The 18113-nt window shown below is 44.3% G+C and overlaps 1 protein-coding gene across 2 annotated transcripts in view; it reads right to left on the minus strand.

Moving 5' to 3' along the window:
• Positions 1-4830: 4830 nt before the first annotated feature.
• Positions 4831-18113, minus strand: part of TCAIM (T cell activation inhibitor, mitochondrial) — a 61137-nt gene continuing 47854 nt past the window's right edge. For both annotated transcript variants that reach the window (XM_044295313.1, XM_044295312.1), the window contains one exon: positions 4831-5196. In XM_044295313.1, coding sequence (XP_044151248.1) covers positions 4971-5196 — 226 coding nt within the window. In that variant the 3' untranslated portion in view covers positions 4831-4970. The remainder of the gene's footprint in view (positions 5197-18113) is intronic.

Below are 18113 nucleotides of genomic sequence, written 5' to 3' on the forward strand. Positions count from 1 at the left end.
CTATTAGAGCTAACTCCTCCATACAAGGATTTAAACTAGGTAAGACCGAACATAAACTATCCCTTTTTGCAGATGATTTGCTTATATACTTGACATCCCTGAGAATTGGCCTACCATCTGTTCTCAAAGAATTCAAGCTCTTCGGCCGCCTTAGCAACTTTAAAGTTAATATTCAGAAGTCAGAAATACTGAATATCACACTCCCACAACGGGAGGCCGCTTCTCTTAAGGACTCATTTTCCTTCCAGTGGGCCACTCAGTCTGTCAAACACCTGGGTGTTCGTATTCCAGCAAATCTCTCTCTCCTTTTTAAATTGAATTACCAACCCATGATTAGATCTATAGAAGCAGACCTTCAAAAATGGTCACCACTTTACATATCATGTTTGGTAAAATCAATGCCATCAAGATGGACATTTTGCCTAGTCTTTTATATATATTCAATCCCCTGTGGTGTACCCCTCAATTACTTCAGCCGACTCAAAAGTCTAATATCACGCTTCATCTGGTAAAACTCCAGGGCTAGACTTAACTACAAGTTATTGACACAACCTAAAAATGCAGAGGGAACAGGCCTACCTAATCTCCTCACATACTACAGAGCCACGATCATGACCTGTATCTTAGACCTACATCACCACTGCTCCTCAAAATTATGGGTGGAAATTGAACACAAATTAACCCCTCATCTGGCAAAAGGTATATTTTGGCTGCCGTGGACTGTCATGAACCAGTTGCCTCACTCACAATCAGACTAACTTTTATTTTCGCTAGCTAGAACGTGGAACAGATTTGCCACAAAACTCCACCTTGCAAATTTACCAGGCACCAGGCTCCCTCACTATCCTAACTGATCATCCAGGTTTACCATCAGGCCTTAAATAAATACCAGCCCTCAGACCTAAGTGTGAGCTCTCAATATGTCCCAAGAGAGAGCAATTCCCGCCGGGGGTCGCGTAACTAGTTAGCACGGAGAAGTCTCGTTCGTTATCGGAATTAACCAGACAAATCGCTCCACCAACTAAGAGCGGCCATGCACCACCACCCACAGAATCGAGAAAGAGCCATCAATCTGTCAATCCTTCCCGTGTCCGGGCCGGGTGAGGTTTCCCGTGCTGGAAATGTTCTTCAGATGTGGGTACATTGTCTCACATTTGGTGGGACTGTCCGGGAGTTGCCCCCTACTGGCGTGAAGTCTTTTCTCTCCATAATCACATTTACAGATCTAATGCACAAGCATCTCCTGCTATAGCTCTTTTGTCAATTTTCCCTGGCCAAATCTCCCTAGTTAAAAAGGGCTCATTAAGATTGTTTGTCCTGGCCATGAAACAAATCATTCCCCGCAGATGGAGATCGACCGAGAGTTTACAGAGGGTCCATTGGGTCACGGCGCTTGATTTCCTGGTTCACATGGAGGAACTGGGCGCTACTGAACGTAATATACTTCCGGCCTTTTTGTGGGTTTGGGAACCTTGGTATCAGTTTTGCTCCTCAACAGCATTCTCAGGTTGGTTAACTACAGGCAATGTATCGTCCGGTGCCTTGTAACAATACCTGGTTGAAGCTCTAGCTTCCCCCCCCCCCCTTTTTCCCCTTTGTTCATGTCTATCCACTCTCACCCCCCTCCCCTTTTTCTTTTTTTTCCCTCAAGTATATTCTTGGTCTCTTAGGTTTTCTACAGTGACAATATATCAGGCTTGAGACCACTTATGTAGATTTCAGAAAACTGGTCTAATTATTGTTACATGCTTTGCAATTTGTTTACCATGGAGGATTTTTTCCTCATACATGTCGAAGTTGTCATTCTCATGAAGCATTCTTTCGATTTATGCTACTACGTATCTTATATCTCAATAAAAAGATATTGAACCATAAAAGTTATGGTTTAAGCTATTCACCTATAACCCTAAGGGGACTGGGTGGGATTGGGTAGAGTATACCTATGCATTGAGCGGAGATAGAAGAGTTGTGTAGTAGGGATCGACCGATTATTGGAGTTACCGATATTATCGGCCGATATTCATGATTTTTAAAGTTATCGGTATCGGCATCTAACCTTGCCGATAATGCGTCCAGCGCGCTATCACAGAACATGAGCGCGCTGCTGTCAGCGCACTCATGTTTCCTCAGCAGCACAGGGGAGAAGCAATCACTCTCTCCCTCCCCCAGTGCCGCGCTGCCAATGAGGAGAGACGGGAGGAGGAGGGGCGGGCGCACTGCGCCACCAATGATAATTAACGTCTAATACAAATACAGGAGGCAGTGCCCAGCCTATCTGACAGGAAGCTGTGATCAGCAGCAGTTAACCCCTCAGGTTCCGCACCTGAGGGGTTAACTGCTGCCGCTGATCGCAGCTCCCTGTCAGAGGCAGGGTGCCGGCCATGTGATTCTGCGCCGACACACCCGCCACCTGTATTAAACGTTAATCATCATTGGTGGCGCACTGCACCCCCCTCCACCGCCCAGTATTAAAATCATTGGTGGCGCAGTGTAACCCCCCAGTATTAAAGTCATTGGTGGCAGTGGCAACAGGGTCCCATCCTCTCCTCTTCATTGGTAGTGCAGTGGCAGCTTCTGATCGGAGCCCCAACAGTATAATCCTGGGGCTCCGATCGGTTAACATGACAGCCAGGACGCTACTGAAGCCCTTGCTGCCATGGTAATATGCACAGGGCAGCAGGGAGAGTGTGAAGTCCTATTTGCCCTAATAGAGCTCTATTCTGAATCCTTGCCCTGGGTGGTGCAAAACCTAGCTACACCTCAGCCTGTGAACACCTCAAAAGAGCTCCTTGCATCTATGCATAGTGATGCCACATACTTCAACAACTAAGAGCAGTATTACACATGTGTAGCCAAGCCACACAAACCACACTAAGGTCTGATTCATGTGACCACGCTCGGTCCGTGAAACATGAGCCGTGTCTTAACTACCTCTTCCTAACAAACCGCAGCTCCCTTGAACTGACTGCAACATAGTGATTTATGATACAGCCACTCTCTATCCGATCGCGGGGCTATTGCAGTGTACTCACACCATCATGTCTACACAGTACAATAGACTTGTGATCAGATGGGAACTGACCATATCATAAATCACTATGATGCAGTCAGTTTGGGTCAGGGTAGTTGTGGTCTGCTCGGGAGAGGCAGCCGACACACGGCCAGCGTTTCCGACACTGACTGAGGTTATGTTAGGCTGAGTTCACACGGGCGTGTCCGGATTAGGTCCGGATGCGTCCCGGTGTATTGCGGCAAACCCGCGCGATTGGGTACGCAATTGCAGTCAGTTTTGACTGCGATTGCGTTCCGATGTTCAGTGTTTATCACGCGGGTGCAATGTGTTTTGCACTCGCGTGATAAAAAACCGACTGTGGTACCCAGACCCGAACTTCTTCACAGAAGTTCAGGTTTGGGTTAGTTGTAGTGTAGATTGTATTATTTTCCCTTATAACATGGTTATAAGGGAAAATAATAGCATTCTGAATACAGAATGCTTAGTACAAGGGCAATTGAGGGTTAAAAAAATAAAAAATAAATTAACTCACCTTGTCCTCTTCATCGCGCAGTTCCCGGTCTCTTCTGATGAGCTGTCGGCTAAAGGACCTTTGGTGACGTCAGATCACATGCTCCAATCACATGGTACATCACCGTGGTGATGTACCATGTGATTGGAGCATGTGATCTGACGTCACCAAAGGTCCTTTAGCCGACAGCTCATCAGAAGAGACCGGGAACTGCGCGATGAAGAGGACAAGGTGAGTTAATTTATTTTTTATTTTTTTAACCCTCAATTGCCCTTGTACTAAGCATTCTGTATTCAGAATGCTATTATTTTCCCTTATAACCATGTTATAAGAGAAAATAATACAGTGAATAGACTGTCACCTAGCAACCATGAGTGAAAATCGCACCGCATCCGCACTTGCTTGCGGATGCTTGCGATTTTCACTCAGCCCCATTCATTTCTATGGGGCCTGTCCTGCGTTACAAACGCAGAATATAGAGCATGCTGCGATTTTAAAGCATTGCAGAAGTGATGCGTGAAAAAAATCGCTCATGTGCACAGCCCCATAGAAATGAATGGTGCCGGATTCAGTGCGGGTGCAATACGTTCACCTACCGCATTGCACCCGCGCGGAAATCTCGCCCGTGTGAACTCAGCCTTAATTAGTCCTATTTGCTGGGATACACCTTTACTTGCTTTGATTTCCAGTTGCAGAGTACAATACATCACTGAAAAAGGTCAATGCTACCAGTATAAGGTGAAAACACTAGTTCACTCCAGAATGCAAACAGCCCAAATGATACATGATGGAGGCTGCACAGGTTCACTCACACACCTGTCATTCATGGGGGGGGGGGGGGGGGGGGGATGCTTATCCCTTTGTAAAAGAGTAGGAAAAAGGTATTTCATGTGTGATTATTAAAATGGGATTTCCATTAACAGCATTAATTACTTACCCACAGGATAGGTGATAACTGTATGATCACTTGGGGTTCACATTCTAGGGACTGGTGGGGCCCCCAGCAATGATATATTTATAACCTATCCTGAGGATAGGTGATAAATGTTCTTAAGAAGGAAAAGCCCTTTAATGCTCGATTTGTAACTGTTATATGACAGCTAGCCTGAAATCATCTCAAAACTTACAGAATTATACTTCAGTTTGCGGAAAAGTTTCCTAGAAGGATAAACCAAATTTGCTATCAAAAATAGTCACCGGGCCACCACTGCACAGAACCAACTGTTCGACCAACATTTAGTGCTCCAAATGCTGTAGTATAAAGCGTGAGAGCAACTGCAGGAATTGAGACAAAGTGTGACCACCATTAAAATAAAAATAAATATATTTTAATTAACGTATCTGCCCAGACTTGAATCCAGGGTACCTGTTCTCATATATTTTAACTTTGTAGAAATATATAGAAACAGTCATATTGCTGTTGCCAAGCACATAATGTGCTATGTTTCAGCTCTTCCAGTTCCAGGGAATACATAAGTCTCCATCTTGCAACACAGAGTAGTAATGAGAGACACACAGATGCATCCCCATCAAGTTGGGCAATGGTTCCTCAATCAGCCGTTGACAACAGTTAATCATCTGCTCACAGGATATGCTGGGCTCCTTATACAGTCTACTTAGTGATGCACTGGCTTTGCATGCTTTGGTTAACTCTTGTTCTTCAATTTTCAACCTGATTAAATTTGAGAAAAAATAAATAAATAAAAAACATTTAGTGAGAATTGAAACAGCCAGCTCATTGTACAAAAGACAAAAAAACAACGATGCAGAATTCACAAAGCCATTTGGAGGGATTGTTCAGGAGTATAATAAAAATGAGAAATGTTGTACTATGATGAAAGATTGCTATTTCTGGTGCCATTTCTCTTTGTGGAGAGTGTTTAGCAGGTGTAAGGGTCTTAAAGGCCATGCAGTGCTTCCGGTATGCAAATTTGCTCTCTTTGCAAAAAAAAGAAAAGAAAAAGAAATAAAAGACAGCAGTTCCTTTGTGCAACCTGTTGGAAGGTGGCTATCCTATAAGTCAATGTTCAATCTTTTAAACAGCCCTTGAGACATTTACGATGAAAGGGGTTGTGTCGCTTCAGTAAGTGGCATTTATCATGTAGAGAAAGTTAATACAAGACACTTACTAATGTATTGTGATTGTCCATATTGTGTCCTTTGCTGGCTGGATTAATTTCTCCATCAAATTATACACTGCTTGTTTCCATGGTTACAACCACCCTGCAATGCAGCAGCAGTGGCCGTACTTGCACACTATAGGAAAAAGTGTCGGCCTATCTGGTGGCCGAGACCGTGTGAGTGCACATAGGCAGGTGCTTTTTCCTATGGTGTATAAGCACGGCCACCGATGCTAGATTAGAGGGTAGTCGTAACCATGGAAACAAGCAGTGTATAATAGGATGGGAAAATGAATCCAGCCAGCAAAGGAAGCAATATGAATAATGACGAACCACTCCTCCTGAGGAAGCGAGACGGCGAAACGTGCGTCGAGGAGCCAACGACCACCCACCCAGCCATTACCCTGGTATGATATGCTTCACAACTAGATTAGAAGTTCTTTTATTTCTGTCAAATAGCGGTCACTAAATCTGGGAATGTATTTAGACTAATGCAGGTTCATATTTATTAGGGAGAAAACTGGCTTTAGCTGGGTGAGAGGTCTTTGTCACAGATCCAGGGGATACTATTTCTCCTTGTGTAGAGTGCGTAGTAGGCGTAAGGAGTTTTATAGCCCATGCAATGCTCCTCTGGGAAAAAATGTATGTGTTCCTAATGTTTATAATGTGGGCGTTTGAAACTGGATTGACCGCAGTGTGATTGACAGCTCTTCTTACTAGGGATCGACCGATATAGATTTTTTAGTTTCAAAGTGTTTTATTTATTCACAATGATAGAAATCATGAATACGTTACTGCATACATAAATGATACAAAATCAGTAAGCGTCATACAAATCAGTTTGCGCATTTGAAGTGAATATCATTATATCCATAAGAATTAGGATAGAACATAAACAGTGAACAGAAAAGAATAAAATAAAATTAACATAGGGAGATCATGTCGAGAAACTATGGTTAGCGGATTTAGTGCCTACAAATCTTAATACACACACATTGTCCCTTAATTAAGTACTTTCAAGGAACGTACCCCAAGATCCGTAACATCTATAACGTCAAACCACGTTGTACATTCAGCGAAAATGAGGAGGACATCCAGGGCTCCCAAAGCTTCTCAAAGGACTCATAAGTGTCCTGGCGGATAGCTGTAAGTCTCTCATAAAGCAATATTTTGTTATTTCTGTCTACTACCGCTTGAAAGCTAAGTTCCGCCGTTCTCCATTTATAAGCAATATGGATCCTGGCAGCTAATAGCATGTGCTGAGACAATTTAAATTTAGAATATGATAGCCCTGAAGATTTGTCGCCAAGAAGGCATAAGGTAGGTGACACCGGGAAGGCACAGTCCAGCACAGAGGAAATCAAGTCACAAATCCTACTCCAAAATCTCTGTACTACTGGACAGGACCACCAAATGTGATAGACCGTGCCATCCACCCCACATGCCCTAAAACATAAAGGAGAGACTTCTGGATATATGCGGTGGAGTATATATGGTACTAAATATGCCCTGTGAAGAACCTTGATTGAGGTTTCTGCTAGAGTAATTTGCCAAGAGGTCTTAGTCAAGGTCTGAGAACATTGATGCCATTTAGCTATAGAGAGGTCTTCCTGGATGTCCCCCTCCCACTCCAACATGTATGGCAGCTTAATCCCCTCCGGCATGGTATTCAATAACCCATAAATCCTGGAAAGTAACCCCTGCTTATACAATGAGTAAGTAGTAAATCTCTCAAAGGGGGTAAAATCCAATGTCATGTTACTAATCTTCAGGGAATGGAGGCATGAGAAAATTCGAATAGTATTAAATGACTCGCTATCCGGGAGGGCATATTTATCTTTAAAGTCGGCTAGGGACAGATGTTTCCCCCTAATCAGGAATCTGTAAAGGGTAGTAAACTTATTGGAGATCCACCACTGAAATGCCCCTATATGGAGACCAGGGGGGAACACTGGGTTACCAAATAAATGAAAAAGCGGTGAATGTTTAGATTGAAACTAAGCCTGCTTTGAATCTAACAGACCGCCATAAAATCAGTGAGTGATGTGACAATGGTGAATCTGCTCGAATGGTTGATGGTAAGGAAGTAGTGTTCCAGAGCAAGGCTCTCCAAGTCCAGGGTGCAAAAAGAGTTTGTTCCAGGGACACCCACAGGGGGAAGACCTCTGGTTTTAAGTGGGTCAAGAGTAATTGAGCCAAACCTGCTGCTTTATAGTACTTAATTAAATCTGGAACAGAGAGGCCTCCCTGAGATTTGTGTCTGCACATTGTGGACTTGGAGATTCTGGCCCGCTTACCAGCCCATATAAATTTCATTGTATCAGCCTGTAAGTAGCAAAGATCTTTGATAGGGACTTGAACCGGAAGGGTCCGAAATAAATAAAGAAGGCGGGGTAAGACTACCATCCTGACTATATGTATTCTCCCAATCCATGAAAACGGCAGCTAGCCCCAATTTTTGTAATCTTCTCTAATTCTGCGATAAAGCGGGAGGTAATTGAGTTTGTATGTCATGCACAACTTCGCATGTATTAAGGTCCCCAAATACTGAATATGCGTGGTTAGTTGGGAGAAAGAAAAGTTTTGTGAAAGTAGAGATTGAAGGGATGGGGGAGAGTTACACAACAAGAGTTCAGATTTCTCTGAGCCCAGAGTCTATGGAAAAGGTCTTTAACAGCTTCAGCATATTTGGAAGCGAGATAAGAGGATTAGACAGGGATAGTAGGAGGTCATCGGCAAACAAACTCAGTTTATATTCGGTGTTTCCTATCTTAAGACCTGATATGTTAGGGTCATTCCTAATGGAGATAGCGAGGGGTTCCATGGCCAGGGCGAATAAGGCAGGGGAGAGAGGGCAACCTTGTCGGATGCCTCTGAGGATTTGGATTGGAGCGCGATGAGTTGTTGGGAGTTTAAGGTATGCAACAGGCGCTGAATATATAGCCTGTACCGCCTGTAAAAAAGGACCCTTGATACTCATGTTGAGTAACACTTTATACAGGTATTCCCAGCTAACAGAATCAAAGGCCTTTTCTATATCCAAGGCCAAAATAGCCAGGGGGGGGGGGGGGGGGGGTTCTTATGTTAGCCACCTGAATCACGTTAAGAACCTTTCTGATATTGTCCGGAGCTTCTCTGTCAGGGATGAATCCTACCTGGTCTTTATGTATAAGACCAGGGAGGATAATATTAACGCATCTTGCTAGAATAGATGTAAATATTTTGGTGTCTAAATTTAACAGAGATATCGGTCTGTAGTTTGTAGGCGATAAGGGGTCCTTTTTAGGTTTGGGAAGTACAGTAATGTTAGCAAAAAGAAAGTCAGGGTGAGGGGTATGGCCATTCAGTAAATGTTTGCAGAATTGCGCAATATGTGGCGTTAAAATTGGAGAGAACTTTTTGTAATACAGGGCTGATAATCCGTCTCGCCCCGGAGCTTTGCCTAGTTTCAAAGAATTAATCGCATAGACTACCTCCTCGGAACTAATGGCTCTACCCAAATCACGCAGTGCATCAGAGGTCGCCTGGGGGAGTGTGATCGAAGACAGGAAGTCGTCTCTGACTGAGTCACGTCCATCACCCGTTCCCGTATAAAGCTGTTGAAAAAAAGCATGGAATGTATCGTAAATGGTGTTTGGGTTAGAAGTTATATGGCCGGAGCGTGAGCGGATTTGGAAAACCTGGTTAATTTTCTGTTTGGCCTTCAGTTGGCGGGCTAACATTTTATCGGGCTTATTAGCATACTCGTAGAAATACGATGCAGTTCACCGTAGGGCTTTTTCCGTATCATTTGACAAAATTAGGTTTATTTGCATTTTGGTGTCCTTGACTGCTTTAACCGCCTCCGGACCGCCTAACGCAGATGTGCGGTACGGAGGCGGCAGCCCTGCGCACGACGACGCATATACGCGTCATCTCGCGAGGGCCGGGATTTCCTGTGAACGCGCGCACACAGGAACGGAAGGTAAGCGAGTGGACCTCCAGCCTGCCAGATCGCTCGCTGGCAGGCTGGAGATCTGAATTTTTTAACCCCTAACAGGTATATTAGAGGCTGTTTTGATAACAGCGTCTAATATACCTGCTACCTGGTCCTCTGGTGGTCCCTTTTGTTAGGATCGACCACCAGAGGACACAGGCAGCTCAGTACAGTCGCACCTAACACCACACTACACTACACTACACCCCCCCCCCCCCCCGGTCACTTATTAACCCCTTATAAACCCCTGATCACCCATGATCACCCCATATAAACTCCCTGATCACCCCCCTGTCATTGATCACCCCCCTGTCATTGATCACCCATGATTTTTACGGATCCACGGATACATGGATCGGATCCGCAAAACACATGCGGACGTCTGAATGGAGCCTTACAGGGGGGTGATCAATGACAGGCGGGTGATCACCCATATACACTCCCTGATCACCCCCTGTCATTGATCACCCCCCTGTAAGGCTCCATTCAGACGTCCGCATGTGTTTTGCGGATCCGATCCATGTATCCGTAAAAATCATACGGACGTCTGAATAGAGCCTTACAGGGGGGTGATCAATGACAGGGGGGTGATCACCCATATACACTCCCTGATCACCCCCTGTCATTGATCACCCCCCTGTAAGGCTCCATTCAGACGTCCGTATGATTTTTACGGATCCATGGATACATGGATCGGATCCGCAAAACACATGCGGACGTCTGAATGGAGCCTTACAGGGGGGTGATCAATGACAGGCGGGTGATCACCCATATACACTCCCTGATCACCCCCTGTCATTGATCACCCCCCTGTAAGGCTCCATTCAGACGTCCGCATGTGTTTTGCGGATCCGATCCATGTATCCATGGATCCGCAAAAATCATACGGACGTCTGAATGGAGCCTTACAGGGGGGGGTGATCACCCTGATCACCCCCTGTCATTGATCACCCCCCTGTAAGGCTCCATTCAGACGGCCGCATGTGTTTTGCGGATCCGATCCATGTATCAGTGGATCCGTAAAAATCATACGGACGTCTGAATGGAGCCTTACCAGGGGGGTGATCAATGACAGGGGGGTGATCACCCTGATCACCCCCTGTCATTGATCACCCCCCTGTAAGGCTCCATTCAGACGTCCGCATGTGTTTTGCGGATCCGATCCATGTATCAGTGGATCCGTAAAAATCATACGGACGTCTGAATGGAGCCTTACCAGGGGGGTGATCAATGACAGGGGGGTGATCACCCTGATCACCCCCTGTCATTGATCACCCCCCTGTAAGGCTCCATTCAGACGTCCGCATGTGTTTTGCGGATCCGATCCATGTATCAGTGGATCCGTAAAAATCATACGGACGTCTGAATGGAGCCTTACCAGGGGGGTGATCAATGACAGGGGGGTGATCACCCTGATCACCCCCTGTCATTGATCACCCCCCTGTAAGGCTCCATTCAGACGTCCGCATGTGTTTTGCGGATCCGATCCATGTATCCATGGATCCGTAAAAATCATACGGACGTCTGAATGGAGCCTTACAGGGGGGGTGATCAATGACAGGGGGGTGATCACCCTGATCACCCCCTGTCATTGATCACTCCCCTGTAAGGCTCCATTCAGACGTCCGCATGTGTTTTGCGGATCCGATCCATGTATCAGTGGATCCGTAAAAATCATACGGACGTCTGAATGGAGCCTTACCAGGGGGGTGATCAATGACAGGGGGGTGATCAGGGAGTCTATATGGGTGATCACCCCCCTGTCATTGATCACCCCCCCCCCCCCCTGTAAGGCTCCATTCAGACATTTTTTTGGCCCAAGTTAGCGGAAATATATATTTTTTTTTGTTTGTTTTTTCTTACAAAGTCTCATATTCCACTAACTTGTGTCAAAAAATAAAATCTCACATGAACTCACCATACCCCTCACGGAATCCAAATAAATAAACATTTTTAGACATTTATATTCAAGACTTCTTCTCACGCTTTAGGGCCCCTAAAAAGCCAGGGCAGTATAAATACCCCACATGTGACCCCATTTCGGAAAGAAGACACCCCAAGGTATTCCGTGAGGGGCATATTGAGTCCATGAAAGATTGAAATTTTTGTCCTAAGTTAGCGGAAAGTGAGACTTTGTGAGAAAAAAAAAAAAAATCAATTTCCGCTAACTTATGCAAAAAAAATACAAAATTTCTATGAACTCGCCATGCCCCTCATTGAATACCTTGGGGTGTCTTCTTTCCAAAGTGGGGTCACAAGTGGGGTATTTATACTGCCCTGGCTTTTTAGGGGCCCGAAAGTGTGAGAAGAAGTCTGGGATCCAAATGTCTAAAAATGCCCTCCTAAAAGGAATTTGGGCACCTTTGCGCATCTAGGCTGCAAAAAAGTGTCACACATCTGGTATCGCCGTACTCAGGAGAAGTTGGGCAATGTGTTTTGGGGTGTCATTTTAAATATACCCATGCTGGGTGAGAAAAATATCTTGGTCAAATGCCAACTTTGTATAAAAAAATGGGAAAAGTTATTTTTTGCCAAGATATTTCTCTCACCCAGGATGGGTATATGTAAAATGACACTCCAAAACACATTCCCCAACTTCTCCTGAGTACGGCGATACCAGATGTGTGACACTTTTTTGCAGCCAAGGTGGGCAAAGGGGCACACATTCCAAAGAGCACCTTTCGGATTTCACAGGCCATTTTTTACAGATTTTGATTGCAAGGTACTTCTCACATATTTGGGCCCCTAAATTGCCAGGGCAGTATAACTACGCCACAAGTGACCCCATTTTGGAAAGAAGACACCCCAAGGTATTCCGTGAGGGGCACGGCGAGTTCCTCGAATTTTTTATTTTTTGTCACAAGTTAGCGGAAAATGATGATTTTTCTTTTTTTTTCTTTTTTCCTTACAAAGTCTCATATTCCACTAACTTGCGACAAAAAATAAAAACTTCTAGGAACTCGCCATGCCCCTCACGGAATACCTTGGGGTGTCTTCTTTCCAAAATGGGGTCACTTGTGGCGTAGTTATACTGCCCTGGCATTTTAGGGGCCCAAATATATGAGAAGAACTTTGCAATCAAAATGTGTAAAAAAAATGGCCGGCGAAATCCGAAAGGTGCACTTTGGAATATGTGCCCCTTTGCCCACCTTGGCTGCAAAAAAGTGTCACACATGTGGTATCGCCGTACTCAGGAGAAGTTGGGGAATGTGTTTTGGGGTGTCATTTTACATATACCCATGCTGGGTGAGAAAAATATCTTGGTCAAATGCCAACTTTGTATAAAAAAATTGGAAAAGTTGTCTTTTGCCAAGATATTTCTCTCACCCAGCATGGGTATATGTAAAATGACACCCCAAAACACATTCCCCAACTTCTCCTGAGTACGGCGATACCACATGTGTGACACTTTTTTGCAGCCAAGGTGGGCAAAGGGGCACATATTCCAAAGTGCACCTTTCGGATTTCGCAGGCCATTTTTTACACATTTTGATTGCAAAGTACTTCTCACACATTTGGGCCCCTAAATTGCCAGGGCAGTATAACTACCCCACAAGTGACCCCATTTTGGAAAGAAGACACCCCAAGGTATTCCGTGAGGGGCCTGGTGAGTTCCTAGAATTTTTTTTTTTTTGTCGCAAGTTAGTGGAATATGAGACTTTGTAAGAAATTTTTTTTTTTTTTATAAAAATCATCATTTTCCGCTAACTTGTGACAAAAAATAAAAAGTTCTATGAACTCACTATGCCCATCAGCGAATACCTTAGGGTGTCTACTTTCCGAAATGGGGTCATTTGTGGGGTTTTTCTACTGTCTGGGCATTGTAGAACCTCAGGAAACATGACAGGTGCTCAGAAAGTCAGAGCTGCTTCAAAAAGCGGAAATTCACATTTTTGTACCATAGTTTGTAAACGCTATAACTTTTACCCAAACCATTTTCTTTTTTTTGCCCAAACATTTTTTTTTAATCAAAGACATGTAGAACAATAAATTTAGCGAAAAATTTATATATGGATGTCGTTTGTTTTGCAAAATTTTACAGCTGAAAGTGAAAAATGTCATTTTTTTGCAAAAAAATCGTTACATTTCGATTAATAACAAAAAAAAGTAAAAATGTCAGCAGCAATGAAATACCACCAAATGAAAGCTCTATTAGTGAGAAGAAAAGGAGGTAAAATTCATTTGGGTGGTAAGTTGCATGACCGAGCGATAAACGGTGAAAGTAGTGTAGTGCCGAAGTGTAAAAAGTGCTCTGGTCATGAAGGGGGTTTTAGCTAGCGGGGCTGAAGTGGTTAAGTAGATATAGTGAGGGTGACCTCTGATGCGCCTGTACTAGCCTACCCAATTTAGACTCAAGAGCCAGGAGAGCCGCATGCCTCCCCTTCTTTAGATGAGATGCTTCTCTAATCAGCCTGCCCCGCATGCAAGCCTTATGTGTAAGCCAGTCTACATCTGGGTTCACGTTTTCCGCAAAAAAACACTTTATGTCCTCCTGAAGCCTATCACGAACGGCTGGCCGTGTCAAAAGTGATTCATTAAGCCTCCAAGAGAATAATCGGCTTGTGGGAGTGTTTGGGGTCATATCAATAATTACCATGTCGTGATCGGACCAGGAGGACACGATATGTCTGCTATATGCCAAAAAGGGGAGTAGAGTAGACAACAAAATAAGGTCAATACGAGTATATAAATTATGAGCCGGTGAATAATAAGTATATCCTCTTTGCGTACCGTTATGCTCCCTCCACGAATCTGCTACAGAGAGAGATTCTAAAACCTTCCTGATAGTAACCTTACATGAGGTTGGACGTGGTATAGTGGGTGGAGCAGAACGATCCAGCACAGGATCCATTACAAAATTGAAATCTCCACACCAAATTATTTTGTCATAGGTAAGAGACTCAAGCTTGCGCTGTATATGGGAGAAGAACACAAGGGATTCATCATTAGGGGCATACACGCTGACTAGACACCACACTTCACCGCAAAAATCACCCAATAAGATGACATAACGCCCATTCTGATCCACTATGGAGCGGGAAACCTGGAGTGGGAAGTAATTTTTAAGTAGGATCATGGTCCCTCTGCTCTTGGATTGAAAAGTGGAGGAGTAGAACCTAGTGTACTGAGGGTGGAAGTACTTAGGGTGGGAGGTCGCGGTGAAATGGGTCTCCTGCAAACATATGATATCAGGTTTATGCCTGCTGTAGGATGAAAAAGCTGTTTTACGTTTTCTTGGGGAATTAAAACCCTGCACATTATGTGTTAAAAACCTTATACATGTCTTAATAAAACACAAGGTATTGTTAGGACAGGCCATAATGAATAGTATCACATATCTCACTTGACACAACATATGATCTCCAACAGAAATAAAAAAAATTATAACGGTTATAAGAACTAATGCACTAGGGAGTGCAACATAGCACAGTACAAATGGGTTAATTGTGGTCATCAGAATAATAAAAAACAATCCTGACCCCACAAAAAACAAGAGTCCCATAAGGACGGGCAACAAGCAAGTCCGATCCACCGCATCCCTTCATAAAAATATGTGGACCATAAAGGGGGACATTAGAGAAAAAAATTGCGCGTTACCCAGACACAGCGAGTCCCTGCAGTTCTAGCATAACGGTGACAATCTGAGGTGTGGCACTCAGGGTGCTGGTGATCTGGTTCCCAACGGAGCTGCCGAGGTGACCTTCGTCCACACCCGCGCCGGGCGTTGGGGCCTAGGGCGTGCAGAGGGGCCCTCCGGACGATCCACATCAATGCCGGCCTTCTGCAGTACCTCGAATCCTTCGTGCGAATGGTATGGCTACGTGCATTCAGCTGAAAGGAGAGGGCGAAAGGAAATCCCCATCGATATTTCACTTGCACTTGCTGAAGAGCCTGTGTCACAGATATCATCTCCCTACGTTTCCGTAGCGTGGACGGCGCCAAATACGCGTAGAGATGTACTGAAGAAGGAAGACCAGGTAGGTTGGTCAGGTTCCATGCAGCATTCAGGATTTTATCCCTCAGCTCGGGGTGGTGCAATCTGAGGACCACGTCCCTCGGCATGTCCGGTATTCTCGGTTTCCCCAAGGACCTATGAACTCTGTCCATCTTCAATTGGTCAGAGTGAGCATCTGGCAGCAGTTCTGCAAACAGGGACCCCATCGTCACGGGTAAATCTAGATAAAGTTCAGGTAGGCCTCGAACTCTGAGGTTAACTCTTCTGGACCTATTTTCTAGGTCCTCGATTTTAAGTTCGAGCTCCTGCAGTTGGGCCGAATGCGAATCAATATCCGCTCTATCCGCTCCAATGGCGTCTGCAAGTTCGTCAGCTCTGGTTTCTATGTCAGAGACCCTATTGCCCAGGTCTTGTATCTGCCGGGAAAATTCTGCCACCGCCTGAGTCAGCTCGGTACGAAAAAGAGCTGCAATATTGTTGTAGAGGTCAGTAGGAGCTGGCCGTTGTCCACTATCAGTGGAGGAGGCAGGGCTTGCCGGGTATGCGGCCTGGTCCGCCATGATGGATTGGCGCGTAGTCCTGAAGATCTCCGGGATTGTCTGCGATGGTACGGGTGTAGTGGGCAATCGAGGTTTCCCTTTGCAGCGGGATGTTTTCTGTGTCCCCTGTATGTGAACACTTTTGCAGTGGAGCCGCGATGACGGCGATTATAGAGGGAATAAGACGACGGTCGGTGCGGAGCTCACAAAGACATGTCCTCCCAGCGAGCTGCGCGCATGCGCCCCCCGATATTGATTTTTTAGAGCTGATATCGATAACGATAATCTGTGAACTTTCAGGCCGATGGCCGATAATCTATACCGATATTTTATATCTCATAATATATATTATATTAGTTGGAAGTCACTGAGGTGGTGGAAATTTGCAGTTGGCACTAGTATATTATAAATGTAAATTATAAATTAATAAAGCTCTTAGTTAGTAGTCAATTTATAATTTACATTTATAATACTAGTGCCAAATGACAATTTCCACACCATCACTGACTTTATTAACCCCTTTCAGACCTCAGATCAGCCCTGTATTAACCCCTATCAGACCTCAGATCAGACCATTATTAACCCCTATCAGACCTTAGATCAGACCTTTATTAACCCCTATCAGACCTCAGATCAGACCTTTATTAACCCCTATCAGACCTCAGATCAGACCTTTATTAACCACCTCAGCCCCCCTAGCTGAAACACCCTTAATGACCAGGCCACTTTTTACACTTCTGCACTACACTACTTTCACCGTTTATTGCTCGGTCATGCAACTTACCACCCAAATGAATTTTACCTCCTTTTCTTCTCACTAATAGAGCTTTCATTTGGTGGTATTTCATTGCTGCTGTCATTTTTTTGTTATTAATCGAAATTTAACGATTTTTTTTCAAAAAAATGACATTTTTCACTTTCAGTTGTAAAATTTTGCAAAAAAAACAACATCCATATATACATTTTTCGCTAAATTTATTGTTCTACATGTCTTTGATTAAAAAAAATGGTTTGGATAAAAGTTATAGCGTTTCCAAACTATGGTACAAAAATTTGAATTTCCGCTTTTTGAAGCAGCTCTGACTTTCTGAGCACCTGTCATGTTTCCTGAGGTTCTACAATGCCCAGACAGTAGAAACCCCCCACAAATGACCACATTTCGGAAAGTAGACACCCTAAGGTATTCACTGATGGGCATAGTGAGTTCATAGAACTTTTTATTTTTTGTCACAAGTTAGCGGAAAATGATGATTTTTTTATTATTTTTTTTCTTACAAAGTGTCATATTCCACTAACTTGTGACAAAAAATAAAAACTTCCATGGACTCACTATGCCCATCACAAAATACCTTGGGGTGTCTTCTTTCCAAAATGGGGTCACTTGTGGGGTAGTTATACTGCCCTGGCATTTTAGGGGCCCAGATGCGTGAGAAGAAGTTTGAAATCAAAATCTGTAAAAAATGACCGGTGAAATCTGAAAGGTGCTCTTCGGAATGTGTGCCCCTTTGTCCACCTAGGCTGCAAAAAAGTGTCACACATCTGGTAGCGCCGTACTCAGGAGAAGTTGGGGAATGTGTTTTCGGGTGTCATTTTACATATACCCATGCTGGGTGAGAGAAATATCTTGGCAAAAGACAACATTTCCCATTTTTTCATACAAAGTTGGCATTTGACCAAGATATTTATCTCACCCAGCATGGGTATATGTAAAATGACACCCCAAAACACATTCCCCAACTTCTCCTGAGTACGGCGATACCACATGTGTGACACTTTTTTGCAGCCAAGGTGGGCAAAGGGGCACACATTCCAAAGAGCACCTTTCGGATTTCACAGGCCATTTTTTTTTTTACACATTTTGATTGCAAACTACTTCTCACGCATATGGGCCCCTAAAATGCCAGGGCAGTATAACTACCCCACATGTGACCCCATTTTGGAAAGAAGACACCCCAAGGTATTCAATGAGGGGCATGCCGAGTTCATAGAAAAAAAAAA

The sequence above is a fragment of the Bufo gargarizans genome, chromosome 5, assembly GCF_014858855.1.
Source record: "Bufo gargarizans isolate SCDJY-AF-19 chromosome 5, ASM1485885v1, whole genome shotgun sequence".
In the NCBI taxonomy this organism is placed as follows: domain Eukaryota; kingdom Metazoa; phylum Chordata; class Amphibia; order Anura; family Bufonidae; genus Bufo; species Bufo gargarizans.